At 31.6% G+C, this 19680-nt stretch overlaps 4 protein-coding genes and 1 non-coding gene across 5 annotated transcripts in view; 2 read left to right on the forward strand and 3 right to left on the reverse strand.

The window, feature by feature from the left end:
• Positions 1–342, reverse strand: part of LOC107482951 (probable carboxylesterase SOBER1-like) — a gene marked incomplete in the record, with an annotated part of 3391 nt that extends 3049 nt beyond the window's left edge. The window contains 1 exon segment of the mRNA XM_016103540.3: positions 1–342. Within this exon segment, the coding sequence (XP_015959026.1) occupies positions 1–241 (241 nt within the window).
• Positions 343–4559: 4217 nt separating this feature from the next.
• Positions 4560–7258, forward strand: LOC107482950 (mitochondrial pyruvate carrier 4). The gene is made up of 5 exons (XM_016103539.3): positions 4560–4717; positions 5680–5778; positions 6039–6091; positions 6695–6768; positions 6966–7258. The coding sequence occupies exons 1-5, from the start codon at positions 4663–4665 to the stop codon at positions 7003–7005; spliced, it is 321 nt and encodes a 106-aa protein (XP_015959025.1). The 5' UTR covers positions 4560–4662; the 3' UTR covers positions 7006–7258.
• A 687-nt stretch (positions 7259–7945) lies between these two features.
• On the reverse strand, positions 7946–10312 carry LOC107482949 (uncharacterized). The gene is made up of 3 exons (XM_016103538.3): positions 9760–10312; positions 8776–8946; positions 7946–8398 (listed from the first exon to the last, which is right to left on the reverse strand). The coding sequence occupies exons 1-3, from the start codon at positions 10120–10122 to the stop codon at positions 8267–8269; spliced, it is 666 nt and encodes a 221-aa protein (XP_015959024.1). The 5' UTR covers positions 10123–10312; the 3' UTR covers positions 7946–8266.
• Positions 10313–13184: 2872 nt separating this feature from the next.
• Positions 13185–13295, forward strand: LOC127746907 (small nucleolar RNA snoR109). The gene has a single exon (XR_008008719.1). It is a non-coding gene; the product is annotated as a small nucleolar RNA snoR109 (small nucleolar RNA).
• Positions 13296–13968: 673 nt separating this feature from the next.
• LOC107482840 (uncharacterized) lies at positions 13969–15373 on the reverse strand. The gene is made up of 2 exons (XM_016103434.3): positions 14894–15373; positions 13969–14619 (listed from the first exon to the last, which is right to left on the reverse strand). Exons 1-2 carry the CDS (start codon positions 15291–15293, stop codon positions 14099–14101), a joined length of 921 nt encoding a protein of 306 aa, XP_015958920.1. The 5' UTR covers positions 15294–15373; the 3' UTR covers positions 13969–14098.
• Between the last annotated feature and the right edge of the window lie 4307 nt (positions 15374–19680).

Here is a 19680-nt window from a genome sequence, read left to right on the forward strand (position 1 = left end):
ACTGAGGGGAAGTGAACAAGTTCTTGATGGGTTCGTTGGCAGGGCCAGAGTCACCCAAACCGTGAAGCCAGAGAACAAAGCTTCGACCCACTGAAGAGGAAGAAGAAGAAGAAGACATGGTAGACAAAGATGAAGAAGGGTTTTGGGTTTGTGGGGACTGAAACACGAAGAAAACTGCGCTGGTAAGTGTGACTAACAACACAAGAATGGCTTTTATCAAATTCAAAGGCATAAACTTCATCACCGTCCGTCGCAGATTCCACCGTTGGATTTTCGGGTCTCCTCCTATTTTTCCTTCCGTCTCGCAAAAGACATCAATTACCCTTCTCTTTTCCCATTTTTACTTTCATGGTTCCATGGGTTTTTTCACCACATGTTTTATGATTTCTCACGTAACTCTTAATAAGAGCATGACCAAAAAAAAAAAATACAAGTGTTTTTAACGTTTTGTCCATGTTTGGGCGCCATTATTTTGTTAAAAAAAGATTTTTTTTTAATGAAAAAAGATTTTTTTTATTTTTTAACGTGTTTGACAAATTTTTAGTAGTAAAAGTAAAAGCACTAGTAAAATCAAAAAAAGATCTTTTTTGAGAAGCTGTAATTTACATCTTTTTTAAAAGATTTTTTTCCTTAAAAAAAAGATGTTTTTCATGTAATAAATAAACAAAAAGTACTTTTATATTGTTATACCCAAACATAATTGATAGATAAAAAAGACCTTTTTATATGAGACATCCAAACATAAAATTACTTTTACTTTTCAATAAGATCTTTTAAGAAAAGATAACTCAAAAAAAGATCTTTTCTTAGAAACTCATCCAAACAAGCCCTTTATCTATAACTATTAACTAATTTGAATTGATATTAGTTCAATCATCTACTTAAATAAATATTTTAAAATTTGAATCTTTTTGTATATATGTAAATATAATAAACTTTTGAATAAAACTCAAAATTGCAATTAGATTAGTCCTTTAGTCAGTTAAATTAAGAGATATTATAAAAAATATATATATAAATTAATTTTTGATTTTTGTATAGATTGTAACCAAATACATTAATTTATGAACAAATATCTCAAAACTCAGAGATAAAAACTATCATCAATATAAGATGGGGAGTATTATTTTAAAATGATTTGATAGTTTAAGATAATGCAATAATTTTTTTGTGAGATTTGTCTTATGATTTTGGACAACTCTAACGCTATCATGTAGACATTCGGACATACTCAATTTCTTAAATTAAGACTAAATCAGTTTAACTCTCAATATTTAATAAGAAAGTTAAGAATATAAGAAAATACAAGAGAAATGAAGTTTTGGTAGAAAGAATATTTTATTATTCAAGTGTTTATTACAAATGACTATTCATACTTTTATATATATCCACACTCTTCTAGAATACTCTATGTCTAAAATCTTTTAAGATATTCTGAGACTTTCTAAGATATTTTAGAATGTTCCAGAACCATCTAGAACATTCTCAAACACATCAAAAAATAATACAAATACTGTTAATCTTCTAAAATTTATCGTAATACTTGATTATCTTCTTAATCATTACACTATTTTTTTTTTAAATTGTTGAAAAAGTCTTTAACATGTATATAATATTTTTCTTTCTATTTCAATTTGGTTGCAATTTGTTTAGGGGGTGAAATTTTCTGGGAGAAAGACTTTATACAAAAAAAAAAGAATACTCTTATGCAATTTGTAAGGGATGAAAAATGGATTGAAAATTTGACCCAATAACAAAAAAAAAAAAAACACCACTCAAATTATCCAAACTAAAAATTTCCTTATCTGAATTTGACGGGCAATCGTGCCCTTAGTTTCTGTGCTTGCAGTTTGCTATAGAGGTGGGAGGGGGAGGAGGTTCAAACTAATCACCATGAAACTAGTACCCGTATGGCCCTTTTCTTACTTGAATGGGAAAGCTCCTATTCCCGATTCGATCAGTGATCTTATGGAATAGATTGAACTACTTCCTCTTTTGAGGTTGTCCGCTCCGTAGCCTATTGTCTTGAGAAAGTGGCCTGAGAGTGCTGCCTATCGTCCAATTTCATTCTTATCTATTTCACTGATTGTGACAAAGACATATCTGCTAGAATGAGTGCTTTAAGAGTACGATCATAAAGTCTATTAAGAGAGGACCGCGCAAAGGAAAGAGAGAAGAGCGACAACAAGGTATCAACCCACTTTCAAGGAAGAGAACTAAGTGCTATCAATCCTTCACAAAAATCATTATACGCACGAGTAGTAGATGAGGGATTTAGTGAATTAGAAAAAGTTTCTCACATAACAAAGGAAGAAGAAAGAAAATAAAATAGAAAAGAATTTATAATAGAATCCCAACGGATCCATCTAACTAAAATACAACCTACAGTGAACCAGCTGTTCACAAGGATTGCTATAATGGCGTGGCTTAAAGGCGTAGCTTTTAGTTTCATGCGTAGCCTTTTTTTTTTGGCTTGGACTAGGATTAGCGTGGCACTTGCACTCTACTTGAACCGGGTTTCCTACTCTAATAAAGTAAGTGCCTCGAGGCTAGGTCTCAATCAATATAAAGAAAAGCCATCACTTTTAGCGCTGTCTCTTCAGTTGCGTACTCATTAGCCTAGTCTAAAACTAGTTCAGCCAGGTAGTTTACTTGTTGACTCGATAGAGTTTGGGTACGACTCAGCTCTTTGAAAGCTTTCACCTCGACTAGAAGGAAGAAAGAAGCCTATAAGTATGTCTACCTTCCGCCTTGTCCTTAGATAGAAGAAGAACAGGAGAAGCAAGAATGACAATAACCGTAGCTATTTCCGCTTCGGAATTGCTACTAGAAGGGAGTTCTCATCGGAAAAATCTCTTTAGAAAAGCAAAGTCCTAATCAAAGCACCAAAACAAGGTAAGTCAATTCTTTCTTTTAGGATAGATTCAAAGTGCCAGCGGTTTAGGTGTTGGAGGAGTAAGGGCTTTTAGCCAAGGAAGACGACAATGCTAGAGAATCAGTGAATGGGGGAATAATGATAGTCGGAGGGAGGTAGCGGTCTAAGCCTCTTAGGCTTGGCACAGGAATTCTTCTCTCACCCGCAGGAAGTATTCAGTTATTCTAAAATTTTAACCATTTTTTATACCCTAATTTACCAATTCGACGTCTTCTTTCTCAAAATCTCTGTTGCCGCCTATTCATCAACCATCTCCCTTCACCGGCGTCATTCTCCCGCTCACTGGACATCATTGTCGCCTCTGGGTTCATCAAGCCGTCGCCGCTTCACCAACCATCCCATTCACTGGCGCCACTCTCTCTTTCACTGGAAATAATCATCCGCCTATTTAGTGAAATTACCATTCAATTTTTCTTAATTGTATATACTTAAACCAAATCGAACAAAATAACAATCCACTTAAGAATAAAAATAATCATTCGCATATCTAGTGAATTGAACATCCAACATATTTTAATTATATAACTAAACTCAATTCAATCAAAATAACCATCTACATAAGAATTAAAATAATCATCTATATACTTACTAAAATGACCATCCTAAACAGGTCATTGAATTAATATTAATCTGTCCGAAAATGTCATGGAGAAGTCCAGCCTTAACAGCTTTTTGAAACTTTATTTTCATTTTCACCCTTCAATCCTTCATCAGTTTGATCCAAAGAGAAGAAAGAGATTGGAGTACATCACAAAATGCCAACACTCTGCTATTAGCAAACTAACAAATTCAATAGCTAAAAGGGACACAAGAAGCACACAAACAGTGTTTATACAACCTTTTTCTCCTATTGTGATAGCTGCTGATGAGAATGAACGAATTAGAATATAGAACCATGAAAAGGCAATATCAACGTAATCATGAATCATCATCATCAACATGAATACCAACACCTCAAGAACGATGAAAAAGAAGAAGCTCGGTGTTTCTTTGATGATAATGCAGCGGCCACAGAGAAGTATGGAAGGGACTGCGGAGGTATCCGACTTTCTTACAGAAAAATAAGATGCGATTTTGGTTGGTAGGAACCCCACAACGACGTCAGAAGTGAATGCGGCGGCGTCGGCACGGTCTCTGAGACTTGGAAGTTGAAAAATTATAATGAAATTAAAAATAACTGTTTATTAAAATACTAATTCTAAATTTTTAAATTTTAATTTTTAAAATTAAATAATTAATTAAAAATCTAATTTTTAATTTTTAATTTTTTTAAAATTTATTGTATATATTATATACTAATATCATTATTTTCCCGTACTTTCTCTTTGTGGGATGAAATTTGTTTAGTCTGCATAAGTGCATATGCAATTACCTAGGTTGTTAAGCTACTTACGCAATAAATAACGGAGACACACAAATAAATCTAAAATCGAATGCCAAACACCAAAACACATGCAACAAAAATCGCTGAGATTTTCCCGTGACGCCGCGAGTGTTACTGCCCTCTGCACTCTGCAGATGAATTTACCGATTTGCCCCAAACCAAACTTAGCTCAACGTCAGAAGCGTATACTTTTAACCATGTTAGAGCCACGTGTCAGGATCTGATTGAATGGCGCTGCGAAGTGGATCCTCTCCGCAGTTGTTCGAGCCTACTATATAGTTTCCTTTCGTCGCAGAAAGTGAACCCCATTTAGCAAAATCGAAAGCGAAGAAGAAGAAAAATCATGGCGGCTTCAAAGCTTCAAGCTTTATGGAATCACCCAGCTGGTCCCAAAACTAGTGAGTTACCTCATTCGTTTTTCCTTTCGTACTCGATATTTTTTTCTATACTTTCTTTTTGTCTTATTTATTTTTGTCTATCGATGAGTTTTCTATTCGATTCGGTTCTTCGAATCTTCATTTCATAGCACATAAACTTCTAAATCGCAATCCGTTTCCAATTTTTATTCTTGAAGCTATAGATATGACTAGCTGAAAATTCCTGATTTATTGGAAGGTCAAATGGACTCGCAGATTTTTATGCTCAATTTTTTACCTTTTATTTTATTTTATTGAGAGGGTAAACATTATGTCTAAGTGTTCACGGTCAATAGTCTTAAATTAATCCTTTTTTGGGGATATATTTTTCGAATTGCTGGGATTCGTTTATTTTATTTGTTTAGGTTCCATTTCAGTTTACTTCAGCCTTTTTTTTGGGTATTTTGTCCAAATCTAATTGAATGCGATGAATTTCAAGTTTTCATTCCTTGGGAGTTCTATTACATCATGAAATTGGTGGTTAAGCGAAGAAAAGTAGAAGAAAATTGTTGGGGATTTGACAGATGAAGGTAGCATAATGAGGCATTATGGAGAAACAAGTTAATTTTAGATTTATTCATGTTATACTTTTATGCAAATGTTGTGACCTGGATGTTCCTAATCTACCCGAGGATAGATAGATTCAGGTCTTTAGCTATTGAGATAAAATGTATTGTAATTTATTGATCAACATTCGTCTGTGTATTCATGAATTGGTTAAAATAATATGATCAGAGGTGGCTTGCTGTTCTTGTAGTGAAATTTAAAGATCACTCACAAAGAGCACCAAAGGGATTATAATTTTCAGTAGAAAGTCATTCTTTCTGCTCTTCCACCTTGTTATCTCTCATTTGGTTGCATTGAACCACTGTTGCTATTGAGCGTTAAAATGAAAATTGGCTACTCTTTGCAATGCTTAAAAACTCATTTCACTTATTATGCAGTTCACTTCTGGGCACCAACATTTAAGTGGGGTATCAGCATTGCCAATATTGCCGATTTTGCAAAACCACCTGAGAAAATTTCCTATCCTCAGCAAATAGGTAAGGGATACATATTTACAATATCATTTACTGTTATATATTATGGACATAAATATGCAGCATGCTGCATGCATGTCTGAATTCCCTAGAAGGCACAAACATGCAGAAGTTTAAGATTTATACAGAATTATGAGTAATCATATCCATTTTTCTTTCTTTCTTTTTTTGCTGTTCAGCAATCAGCTTTTGCAGATACATTACCAATTTACCATGCATTAGATTTTATTTATATCTGTGCTGATTCCTGTTATCTTCCCCAGCTGTTACTGCTACTGGAGTTATCTGGTCACGTTACAGCACTGTTATCACTCCAGTAAGCTTCTTTTTTCCCCCTCAAAAGAAGGATTGCTTCGACATGTATTTGTGGCCTAATACATGGATCTTCTTTTTTCAAGCAAAATGTATCATTTGGCTATATTCTGCTTTGCAGTTGCATACCTCTCTTTGAATGTTGCAAGAGCGTGACATACAAATTTGACTTAAATGGTTCTATAACATCAATTAGGATATGGCCATGGTAGTTCTAACTTCTAATGTGCAATTTAGGAGGACATAAAATTCCTGTTTTTCATCAAATAATTAATTAAATCATTAGATCATGATGTATATACTACAGCCTTCTCACTCTGATGTATTCATTTTTTCCCTATAGAATTTGGTATCTCATCTTTTGTCCCTACATTTGTTATCCTTGCATATTTTTTCTGCAAACCAAGTTGCTTCCTTCATGTCTCCGTGTGTGTGTGAGCATACAAGATTTGTGTATTAGTAATGAAAATAGCCATAAGAGACATGTAAACTACTTTGTATATCACTTCCTGCGTATTATCAAGATTATAGTGTTTCTTTTTGGTTAATGTAGAATACATTTTGCATGATCCAGATGCATTTATGGTAATTATTTCTTATGATGCAGAAAAATTGGAACCTATTCAGTGTAAATCTTGCAATGGCAGCAACTGGCATGTACCAACTCTCACGTAAATTGCGGTGAGTTAATACCCCAAAGTGGTGGGAACTTCATGAAACTTGGCCATTGTTTTTTGGCAATAGTTGTTATAATTTTCTTGAGAATCCGTAAGGTGTTCGTTATGCTTTTTTTTGCTATGTTTTGCCAATGGTTATTATAATCAGCAGTGAACATCCTTACCCATCATACATATATATTAACTTGTACTACTTTCCAGGCATGACTATTCCTCTGAGGCAGCTGTTGCAAAAGAATGATGACGAAAACATTTGAAAATCCCTAGTTACTGTGTCTATGGAGGGGGATGGCCTGTTTGTAATTTCCACACACAATTGAATTCTTGGTTTTGAACTAGTAATTTCATTCGTACTTTGGCAGGGCAAGAACTGTTGGATCATCCTCTATTGTGTATTTTCTTTTATTTGAATGTTGTAGAATAAGGGATTTTACACAAGTAGTGAAATGAATGTCACAAGTCCCGAATGAGCCCCTTGATATTTCTTTTTGCTAGCCTTGCCTGTGTAGTTAATTTTTCCAAGTGAACCGGTTTCCCGGTTCCCTTCCCATCATCACTTTTATACTTGATAGTTATGTTATTTCATATTTTCATAGATAGCTTAAGAATTTGCAGCCTTCTATTCTAGAGTATACCTGATTATTATATCATGATCTCTAAGGTAGTATTTGGAAGAGAGACAAAGATTGAGAGATTGAGGCTGAGAGACAAAGACTGAAATACGTCTTAATATTTTGTTTGGTATAAAGTGGGAAACAGAAATTGAAATAAGAACAAAATTCTAATTTAATTTATACAAAGGATAAAATTATAATTAATTAATTGAAATACGAGTATTTTAGGTATAAAATGTTATTAAAATTTTATTTTTCACTCAAAAAAGTTTTTGGAAGGAAAATTTTGAAGAGAGAGACTGGAATTTTAGTAATAATCTTGGGCCAACAAATATGATATTGAATTTCAGTTTCCAAATCTTTATCTCAATACTTCAAACATAAAAATTCTAAAAAGACCCGTGCATTTGCCCGGACACATAGACAATGGAGTATTATCGTGCTGTTTTCTATATTCACACAGCTAATAAATAGAATGCTTATTATCACGTTAGGTTGATATATTTTGGGAATTAACCTACAACTACAAGCAAAAGACCTCTGAATTTATCTCACAACATTGCAAAGTTGAATCAACTTGAAATAGCACAATTTCATCAATATATTGAGTACAAAAATCCACATCAATTCCACAATATCCCGCCTCAATAGATATCTAGGGGAAAAAAATAAATATGTCCAATGGTTGGGGAAAAGGAATACTATGACCATCCCACCAAGGACACTGAATAAGAAAAATATTATAGGCATATGCCAGTACAACAATCCAATCTAAAATGATCAATGGGTGAACACAAAACCAGGTGAAAATATACTTTTGTTGATCAAATACACGTGTAGATTGGTGCACTAATGCTCACTATCCTGAGGACTTCTGTTCACTTTGTGTTACTGGCCATCTCTTGTTTGATTAGTTTTTGAATCAGAGTCATTTTCATCGTCATGTGATGTTAACCCCAAACTTAAATCCAATGTGCTTTCATTTAGATCTTGGCGTACTACTTGATTTTTGTCCTGAGGCTGAAATATAATACCAGAGTCAAAATTATATATGAAATTAAAAGGAAGTCAGATCAGAATGCTAATTAGTCACTTTATGGACTTCAAGTTTTGCCAGGAATATTAGACATTTTTAATTACATGATAATCAAGCACATCCATGGTTTTTCAAATTGCATAATGCTTGTTTAAACCAATAATATTCTCCAAAGTCCAAAGTGACAAACGAACCATAACGATCATCATCTATTTTTTTAACCCAAAATGACCCCTTTCATAAATTTATGTAAGCTAACTATGCATACAGTTTTGCTTCCCTCTATAGTTCTATATGACGCGCTGGAAACAATGAAGAAAATGTGCAGAGACATGAAGCCCAATCACAGGCAAAGGTTTACCTGACTTTCATCTGCAGGGACATCATTTATGTCAGGTTTTTCATCCATAGTCTCAATTTTGTGACTTGGTTCTGCTGCAATTGGATCGGTATCAACTGGCTTATCTTCTTCAATCTTTTCAGCACCATCAATTTCTGCAGCCTCATTCCTTTGCTCCTCTAGTACAGCAACCTACATCATTAGACAACCCAGATTTCCAATCCTCATTAGCATTTAAACATAAAAAACCAGTATCAACATGTGCAAAAAGCTTAGCTTTACCAGAACGTTCTATCAACAACCTAAAAAACATTTTTAGCAAATGACATATTCATGAGATCAGTCATCCCATATACATGTAAATTTGAATTACCTGCCCCGAAAGGATAAATACAGAAGTTGAAGAGAGGTATCAAAATCTTTGCACTAATGGACAGGATAACAAATTACTGAAAACTAAATTGGTTATGGGTGAGTAGTTCCCCCAAAGGCATTCACTTTCTTTTTTCACATAACTTTTAGCTCTGATACTTGAATAGTCTCACTTTCTGCAAACTTGCATTCATGATTTTCCAAATTCTATCCTCAGATAAAACTGCCACCACCTGTTAATAGGGTGGCATTGCCATCAATTACCTTTATTTTGCTATCACTCAACAACTTCAGCACAAGACTTGGGTAAGTATTTCCATCTTGGCGGATTCATACTATAGAACATACTTCAAAACACATAAACAAATTCGGCTCAAATAGAAATAGCATCAACCTCATTCTACATCATATCTTTCCTCTCATTCCCATCACATACCATAGCCTAAACAATCACTTCCACCACACTCACAACAGACCCAAATCTCCTCAACTCCTAATCACTAATAATCCAATAAAAACCCTAATTTCAACACACACACAAAACCCAAAAACCAAAAGCAAAGTGCAAAGGTCAAGACTCTTTCTTTTCCATTTAAATATATAGATAAGAGAAGCGCATTGTAAGTGAAATACCGGAATATATTTGAATTTCCTGCGTGGCGGCTCTTCGGGGGCGTCAGAGGGTGGTGGCACAGAATCCTTGGCAGCAGCGTTTCCATTTGAATTGTTGTTGTTGGCGTTTTGAGATTGGGTTATAGGGGTCCACTTGTAAAGAAGCAGATGGGAACCGTTATTACCGTTAGAATGGTGCGTGTGATTGTGATTGTTATTGTTGGCGGCGTTGTTGTTGTTGTTGTTGGAATTTGCGGAAGCAGAGGAGGAATTGGGTGAAACGTGGACCCACTTCTTCTTCCACTTTCTCACCGGTCCGGTGAACACAGTCGCCGGTCCGTATCGGGTGGACGACCGCCCCAGCCGGGCCCCGACACCCTCCATCGTCGCAGATCTAAACTCTCCGAACCCCGATCCGCACAATCTAAACCCCAAAACAAAATTTTATTTAAAAATTATTAAAATTTTATTATTTTTGAGGGGTAAACAAATTGGAATTGGATTTTGGAGTTGAGAGAGTTTGGGACTCCTCTATCTCTGTGGGAAAAAAGGGACTCTTTTTCAGTGTCTCTCGTAAAAACAATTGACCGATTATTCCTTTTTATAGTTTCAGTTTAGTTTCCAGGTTTGGGGTTGAGGGAAGGATCGTGTGGCTCAAGAAAGCTACTTCCTTTGAGCTAGTAAATCGTGGCCGTTCGCTGTGTGTACTGGTTGCTCCTCTCCTTAGTCAACTTTAAATAACTTCTTTTGGTGGGATTTATCTAATCAAGGAAAGATATTTTTTCTTTTTTTTTATAGAAAAAAAAATATTATTACATAGAAATATATAAACACAGGTGAATGATAATATAAATTTTTCATACAATCAAACACTCAATATAATATATATTATTATTTATAAGGTCTTCATTAAAATTATTATTTCAATTATGTGATAATATAAAATAATTTACTAATTGATGGTATAAAAAAAACTTAAGTCCATATTCTATTTAGTATTTTTTGTTGTCTACTACCTAGTCCATATTCTATTTAAATTAGGAGAACTATTTTCGACTATTATTAATTTTAGAAATATTTTTAATTGAAAGTTTAAATCATCACTAGTATCCAAAAAATTATCAAACGCAAATAATATTATCTAATCTTATTGGAGTTTCTATTGAAAATAAACTCAATCTCCAAAATTAGAAACGAACGATTACAAGATTTAATTCATAATGTTTGCAATTTTTACAATATTTATTCATATTTGATCTAAATTTTACGGATATGATTTGATCCACAAATAGTTAGAATCAGACATTAAATTTTATAGATGTATCCACATATCTAATGTACAAATCTAATTAAATGATAAAAATATTATAAACAAATGAAAAATATAGTGTTTAAGTGCTCTTTTTAATTTGGTTTAGTTAGTTTTCGATTTGTGTTCCGCTCTTAGAATGTTAGTATCTTAAAAGTAGTTGTTTGTTGTTGTTGAAATGTTAGATAATTAGGTTTGGTTGTTTTATTTATATTATTAGTCGTATATATTTGATTGTTTTATTCCTATTATTTTTAAAAATATATTGTTTAAAACAATGTATTTATTTGCAAATAATTAACTAACAACATTAAAAAACCTATATTAACAATTAACATGCTTTTAAATTTATTGCTTATAGAATTAATGCATTCACAGGTAAATGTGTCTCTGTCCCAATTAGCAATGAGTTTTACACATATGCTTTTGTATACAAATTAAAACCATGGATGTGAGGAGTCTTGAGATTTGAGAATCATATCAGGTCATGTATGTATGGTGTTATGTTTGGAAATATGTAATAATAAATTGTCCACGGTAGGCTACGACATTATTATTCATTATTTGACAATACAAGGCGTGTTATAAGAAGACAAGTAAACATTGAAATATGGAATAAGCAGGGACTGTTGCACCTCAATTGTAGATAACATTATTACTCAATGACTAATCAGTCCATAGAGACAACCCTGACTTTAATTTGAATATCTTCTGTTATCCTGTTATCCATATGGGAAATGGTTCACTCTTACCACACCATGCGTCAAACCTGATGCACCTAATTCCTATCCGCCAATCTTAGCTTGATTCAACATTTATGTTGGTAGCCCCTATGCTTGTAGTAGTTTTGTATGTGACGCAATTAATAAGGTACACATGATATGCATGAATCTATCACAATTTGCTATTATATTGAGTTGACATGGATGCTGTCTTTTGCATTGCTACGGATGGAGGCTGCAAATGTGCAGTTAAATCATGCTCTTTCGGTGCTACTGGAACTTTGGAACTTTTAACTTTAGTAGTTAGAAGCCCCTTATTCGGTTTAAACTTGTTATTAATTTGGTCCCAAACGATTTAATAATTTGTGATGTCAATTTAATTTTTACAAAACTTGTGTTAGATGTCACAAATATTTTAGGAATTAATCACATATTAAATATACCAATTTTATTTTTATAACCGATAGAACATTTATAAATGAGTTAAGCTTGAAAAAGTAAGTTGAATAATCCATAAAAAAATATATGTGATTGGTCTTAGTATTTGTTTAGGTGCCATTAAATTATTATTTCATCCAAACATAATTGATAAATAAAAAAAAATTTACATAAAATATTTAAATATAAAATCACTTTTATTTTACATCCAAACAAGTCTTGACTTGACTCAAAAATGATCCAAATTTGTCTGAATTACTTACTATTGTAGTACTTAATTTGTCGATGAAGAGTCAACGACTAATTTCTATTTTTGTCTAAATTTACTTTTTCGTAAGTAGAAGGCTGAGTGGCTGACTATGAAAACTCTGCATATATGTCGTACATATGTATTTAAATATTTATTAATCAATTAATTATTATAAGTTGGAAAAAATACTATAACTTAGACCTTTTTTTATATTTTATAACCCTCAAAAGATTTTAAAATTAGTGATTGATACACTAGCCTAAACCTCTTTTTGGTCATGGGCCTAAACCTTTTTCGGATTCAGGCCTAAACTGGTTATATTGGGTTGGGTAGTAAGAAGCTGGGCTGAAATTGGTTTACCCTAATCAGGTCCAACTTAAAATTAGCCGAATCTTAAATGGGCCGAACTGGCTGGTTTTGAGAGCTTTAGTAATTAAAATCCACCGCCCATCAGATTTGGTATGGACGGTGGAGATCTTTCCTTTGCGCACAGCTGTATAAATAGGTAACGTAGTCACCCTCATCATTCCCAAATACTTTCGGGTTAGGGTTTCTCAATGTTCGTATGTATGTTTTTGCAATTGCTCGCATCCAAAATCTATTCTAACTTCTAAGTTCTAACATTATGATTATTGAGTTAATCAAATTTCAATTTCGTTGTTGAAGGCTACATGTACCAAGGGAAGGGTAAAAGGTTTCAATACCCTTAATCTTGAATGTGCCATGGTGGCTGTAGCCAAATCAAGAAATTCGGTTAGGGAAGCTAACTGGCCGGTTGTTGTTAGATCCAATTTTTGGGTCTCCGTCGACATATCTGCTTACCGAGCTTCCCACATTCTGTTTGTGTTGCATTTGAAATTCTAGTTTTTTTTAAAACCCTTTTTGATTTGTGATAAATGAGAAGGGGAGAAGAAGGAGATAGCTTTGGATTTTGGCTTTATTTTCTTGAAGACCCTTCTCTTACATTGAACACACTTTTGTTTTCTCGAAAGGGTCACTTTCCAGGCAATCTGCTTCGAATTTTCCAGCTGGTTGCGTCTAACGGTGCCTACATATGCTTCTGTGTTCTTTCATTTCTGTTCCCAGAATATTGAAATATTGAAAGCATCTCGAGTCTCGAAAGTTGCATTGTTTAAAAAGTTTACCTGTTATATTTAAATTTTTATTTTTTTATTTTATGTATGGAGTTCAAAATTTATTGCAGTTACACTTGTATAGTTGGGGACTCTGTTTCTTTTGAAAACTTTATTCTCTCTAAAGTGGAGATGAAGAAAGATTGTATTTATTTTCATGATTCGCTTGTTAGTTGTTACCTTAAAAAAAAGTCATTTTTATGGACCACTTAATTCATCAACTATGCTAACTGGATTTTTGACACTACATAATACAGATCCCTCCCTTTCACTTTTATGGACCACTTAATTCATAAACTATGCTAAATGGATTTTTGACACTAAAACTAAATGCTATCGTGTTCCTTGCTAGTTGGCAAAAATATGTAAGAGCAATGCATAAGAAGTTTGTTGTGCACTTTTTATGCCCTGGCCTAAAGTATTTTTTTTTAGAAAAACAATGGATATCAACTCTGGTTAACTAAAATAAGTACATGACAAAAATTCATAGAAGCTGATTTATTTATGATTACATCCCAAGGGCATCGGAATTAAGTGCAGCTGTCAAATGGCTGATTCTGAATCCAGTTTTATTGACATAATAATCTACCTTACAATTTTGTGCTTTCACGGGCCTTGCTTCAAATCTAATGGGTCTTAAAGGAGTTACAAGAGACCCTGAAGACAAAGTTGATGATGCATTTCTAGTTGAAACAACATTTGTTGTTCTCTTGTAAGAGCTGAACCACTTGGCTTGCATGTACACATTTCTTCTCCATGGAGGAATATGCAGGTCCCTTGTTTTCATGGATCCCTTTATGGCACTGCACATAAGCTTCACAACTTGCTTCAGTTCTTCCACTGTTCCAACAAATATTTGTGGGAAAACTTGTAGCAAGGACGAATATTGAATGGTTGGGCGGGCAATTTCGAACTCAGATGCAAGGAAGACTTCAACTATGTATCGCTCTCCTGAGAAATTGACATCAATGTACTCATAGTCACCAGATTTTAATCTTCCAGTTTTCTCCCACCGGGATTTGCAAAGCCCTGTTGCAATGATTGTAGAAAAAGGTTCATCAAAAATTCAAAACTAGTCCCATAACATGGTGCAACTATTGTTTCAACTTTCAATAACCATAAATTAGTAAATGCTATTTGCAAAATAAAGATTAATTCACACCAAAAAGTACTCATCGTCATTATGTTTAATTAAATTGTTAATTATTATCTAACGACTTTTAACTATTAACTTCACAATTATGTGTCAGTTTTAATAATCAGTTATGGGTTCCTAAAATAATTCACATAAGGAAGTACTCACCAGCATCCAAACCATTTTTCCTCAAGCGAGACATCAATTTGCGTTTGAAATCCGTGGAAGAAGTGACCCCAACAACTGCACAAGCAATCTCAGCCTCTCTTCTAATCATGTCCCTTTCATAATCGCCACAAGCAAGAAGAGCTTGCAACATATCCCTTTTCTCACAATAGGAGAGCTGCGATGATGTTTGAACCTTCTCTTCTTCATCACCCATTTCGCCATGATCCTTCTCTTCACCATTCCTCTCCAAGAAGGACTTCACCATATCAGACAAATCAATGGAACTCACCAGAGAGTGCTCGCTCCCGCTGCTCTCGCAGAGCCCCATGCGCGCCGCCACGTCAGCGTCAAAGGCCGCAGCCACTCTCTCAAACCTCGCCGGAATCGGAACCCTAGCCATATCCAACCTAGAGAAAACAATGAACACTGAATCTTAATTGTGGTGCATATACATCTATCTATATATAAAATTGATTTTGGAATGGCGAAATGGTGTGTAAAAATTACTGCTTGAAAGGATAAAGGAGAGGGGAAGATTTGGAGGGAAAAGGGGAATGGCGTCATATTATTTATACATAACGCCATTGTTGACTGGTGGAACAAGTTGAAGCATGAACGTAGGCCGAATTGTGACAATTTGTTTTTAATTTTGATGAACCTGGCCACCAAATGAGTCCGGATTCATTGCGTAAAAAATGTCTAGATTAATAGTTTTACTATTAATCTAGACTACTAGTAATACTTAATTAATAGTAAGAGAAATATTATGATGATAATCATAAGTTGAAATTCAAAACTGTTGTACATACTTGTGAATGATAGCATATGATAAAAGGGAAAATTTGCTCGAGTTTCTTTCTTGCTTGCCCTTTTTTTTTTAATATACGTATAGTTAATAATTAAAAATAGTTACATAATTTAATAAATTTGACTAAATTATCATCTAATAATTTTATATGAAAACAACTATTTATAACTTTCATATTTTTTTTTGTTGTCCGCTGGCTATTGTACACAAGAATTCATTCCTATTTCGTCCTTTCAACATTTTGAGTTAATTATTTCATTGCATTAAGAAGAATATTAGTATTAACTTCTAATGTTAAAATAGTAATATTTTTAAAAGAAAAAATTTAAAAGATCAGTATTTTTATTAAAATTTGATCAACACTTAACCAGCAAATAAAAATTAAGTAATTTCACATTATTAAATATAATCTCACACCATTAAAAATATTATTAATAACTAATTGATAGTTATAAATTACAAAAATTACTAGATCCTAACACTCATCTTTTTAATATTTTAAAATATGAATTAATATCCAATTGTTAATCATTTCAAATTTTTTATTTTACCTGTATGCAAAATTAACTCTGCATGGTAATAAGCTGTTTACCTCTTCATGACAATAAGCTGTTTGCTTTTTGGTAATAAAATTTTTGAATAAATTTGACATTAATCATACCAACAAAGTGGATCCACTAAAAACTCAAATACACCTCTTTCGGAAATATTTTTCAATTTTTTACCACTTATAACTCTCTTGGACACTTTGTTACGTAAGTAATAAGTGATAGATTATTTTAACCATAATTATCAGATCAAACTGTGAATAAAATTGATGGGAATGCTGAGTCATTAAGTTATTTTTACGTCTTCAATTGAATGGAAACGAATCTTCTCACTTAAACAAAAAGGAAAAATTGACTTTGATAAGTTTAAATTTCCATCCGGATTCATTGCCTCAAAAATGTCTAGACTACTAGTAATACTTGATTAATAGTAAGAGAATATTATGATAATCATAAGTTGAAACTCAAAACTGTTGTACATACTTGTGATATCATATGATAAAAGGGAAAATTTGCACGAGTTTCTTTCTTGCTTGCCGCCTTTTTTTAATTTACGTATAGTTATTTTGTAAAGTTAATAATTAAAAATAGTTAAATAATTTAATAAATTTGACTAAATTATTATTTGATGGATTTATATGAAGATATCAGATATGTATAATTTTCTATATTTTCTTTTTGTTGCCCCGCTGGCTATTGTACACAAGAATTCATTCCTATTACGTCTTTTCAATATTTTTAGTTAGGAAGATAATATAATATTAAACAATGTGAATAATAAAGATATTAAATTTTTAATTTAATAGGTATGTAGATGATTATGTTAAATATTTTTAATTGAATAGTTATTTTTTTATTTGATTTACTTATATATATATATACAATTAACAATGACAATTCACTAGATGTTCAATTTTTTTACCACTTATAACTCTCTTTGACACTTTGTTACATAAGTAATAAGTGAGAGATTATTTTAACCATAATTATCAGATCAAACTGTGAATAAAATTGATGGAAATGCTGAGTCATTAAGTTATTTTTTACGTCTTCAATTGAATGGAAACCAATATTCTCACTTAAAAAAAAAAGGAAAATTGACTTTGATAAGTTTAAATTTTCACTATTAAATCAAATCCATGAAAAAGTTTATACTTGGTATAGTGAAATAAAACTTTATTTTGATGGATAAAATTTAGTTATACCAATAGTTAGAAAATAAAAAATATTATATATGCACAAATTAATCACTGGTAGTGGGTATTTGCGTATACTTAAACATATCATTTTAATCTTTTTTAACTGGATAATTAGCTATCCGAATAATTAAACTTGTAATAGATTAGTTTTCAGAAAAGAGAGAAAATAAAAAGCAAATAATTTTATGAGTTTTTGAATAATTAATATGTGAAAGTGTGTATTTAAATTAATTAAATAATAATAAATTTTAAAAAAGATTGACTAAAAGCTGAAAGTTAAAAGATAATTATTATTTTTTATTAAATAATAATAAATGTTTTAAAAAATTTATTAAAGACTAAAAAAAAAAACTAGCATTTTTTCTTATTTAGCTGATTTCATTTAGTGATTGATGAGAGGATGAAGCTATGTTTCTAATTGGTATAGTAAGCAGTAACATTGAGGGCTGCAAATTTTGATTTTTTTTAATTTGACAATTTTTATATTTAGTTTATTTCTACAAAAATATTATTTACAACAATGAAGAAAATGAAAAGAAGAAACCATACCTAATAATTATACCAAAAATTAGGAAAATTGATAATATTCGAATATTATGCAAAGATACTAATAAGGAAGGGTAATTGTATTTAGAAGTTCATGAAAAATGTTAAAATTTAAAATTCTATTAATTTATTTACATAGTTTAAAATTTAAAATTCTATTAATTTGTTTTACATTTTTGTATATGTACGTTAGTTATTCCTTTTTATTTTGAATTGAATAAAAATATGTAAATTCTCTTCTCTCAGTTCTCTGCGTACTTTTTGGCGTACTCTCTCAATTTTATTAAAATAAAAACAAATAATAATTCTTTGTATTGAATTTTAATTTATCACGTGTTTTTTCATTACATTTATGCATGTAACAGTGACATTGTATATACGTGCACGATTATTATCATGTTAACAATTACAACCGTCAAATAACAAAATTGAGCTTATTAATTAAGCTATTGTACGTTATAAATGACTTCAATAGGTTGAGAAAAAACTCACCATCTGATCTACTTCTATTTTCTACTTTTTTTTCTTTGTACTAGTTATAATAATAAATTTTAAAAATTTAAAAAACAACCATGACCATAATAAATCATCATCTTCAAAGAAAAATAATAGTGACTTCTCTAGTGGCAATAACAAAACAATATGCCAAGCTTTGAAATTTACTTCTAAAGCAGTGTGACAAAACGGATAAAGTACCATTTGAATCAACTACCTGTAGAAGTTTATGAAGAAGTTTAAAATTCAAAATTCATTTTATTAAAAATAAAATAGTATTAACAATTACAACCGTAAAAAAATTACCTTATTAACTAAGCTATTAGACATTATAAATAAACTTTAGTAGCTTAAGAGAAAATTCGCACTATCTGATATACACCCATCTTCTATTTCTTTTTTTCATACTAGTTATAATAATGAGTTCTAAAAATTTAAAAAACAATAATAATGAAAATAAATCATCGTCTTAACAAAAAAAAATAATGGTGACTCTTCGTGATAAGAATACATGTGTTGAAGAAAGTCTGTATTAAAGAAAGAAGAGAAGCTAGCCAGTAAAGAAATTAAATGAGATTGCTTTGATAAAAACTATTTGGATAGTAGTTACATATGAAAATAATATTAAAAATAAAAATATATTATATTAAGTAATCTAATTATTTTTAGATTAATGAGTCTAAAAAAAGTTTATTCTATCAATTATTATTTATGCATTTTAATTATATTAATTAATTAGTTAGTTAATTAATAACCCACTTCATTTCAACTACAAAAGTACTAGAAATAGGAGAAACAAGAGACTAGACAGCATATACGTCTTTGTCCACATTATTAGCTGATTCTATTTAGTGATGACTGACGAGAGAATGAAGTTATGTTTCTTAGTTGGTAGTCAACATTGCGCGCTGTAAATTTTGATATTTTTAATTTGACCATCTTTATCTTAGTTTAATTTTACAAAAATATTATTTACAATAACTAAAGAAAAGAAACTATACCTAACAACTATATCAAAAATTAGAAAAATTGATATTATTCAAATATTATGCAAAGATTCTACTAAGAAAGGTAACTGTACTTTTAATTAATTTATAATATTTTTTTATTTGAATATAATAATAATAAAAATTATTAAATCAACTATTTTTAAAAGTTTATGAAAATGTTTAAAATTTAAAATTTTATCAA

Source organism: Arachis duranensis, chromosome 4 (assembly GCF_000817695.3).
Source record: "Arachis duranensis cultivar V14167 chromosome 4, aradu.V14167.gnm2.J7QH, whole genome shotgun sequence".
In the NCBI taxonomy this organism is placed as follows: domain Eukaryota; kingdom Viridiplantae; phylum Streptophyta; class Magnoliopsida; order Fabales; family Fabaceae; genus Arachis; species Arachis duranensis.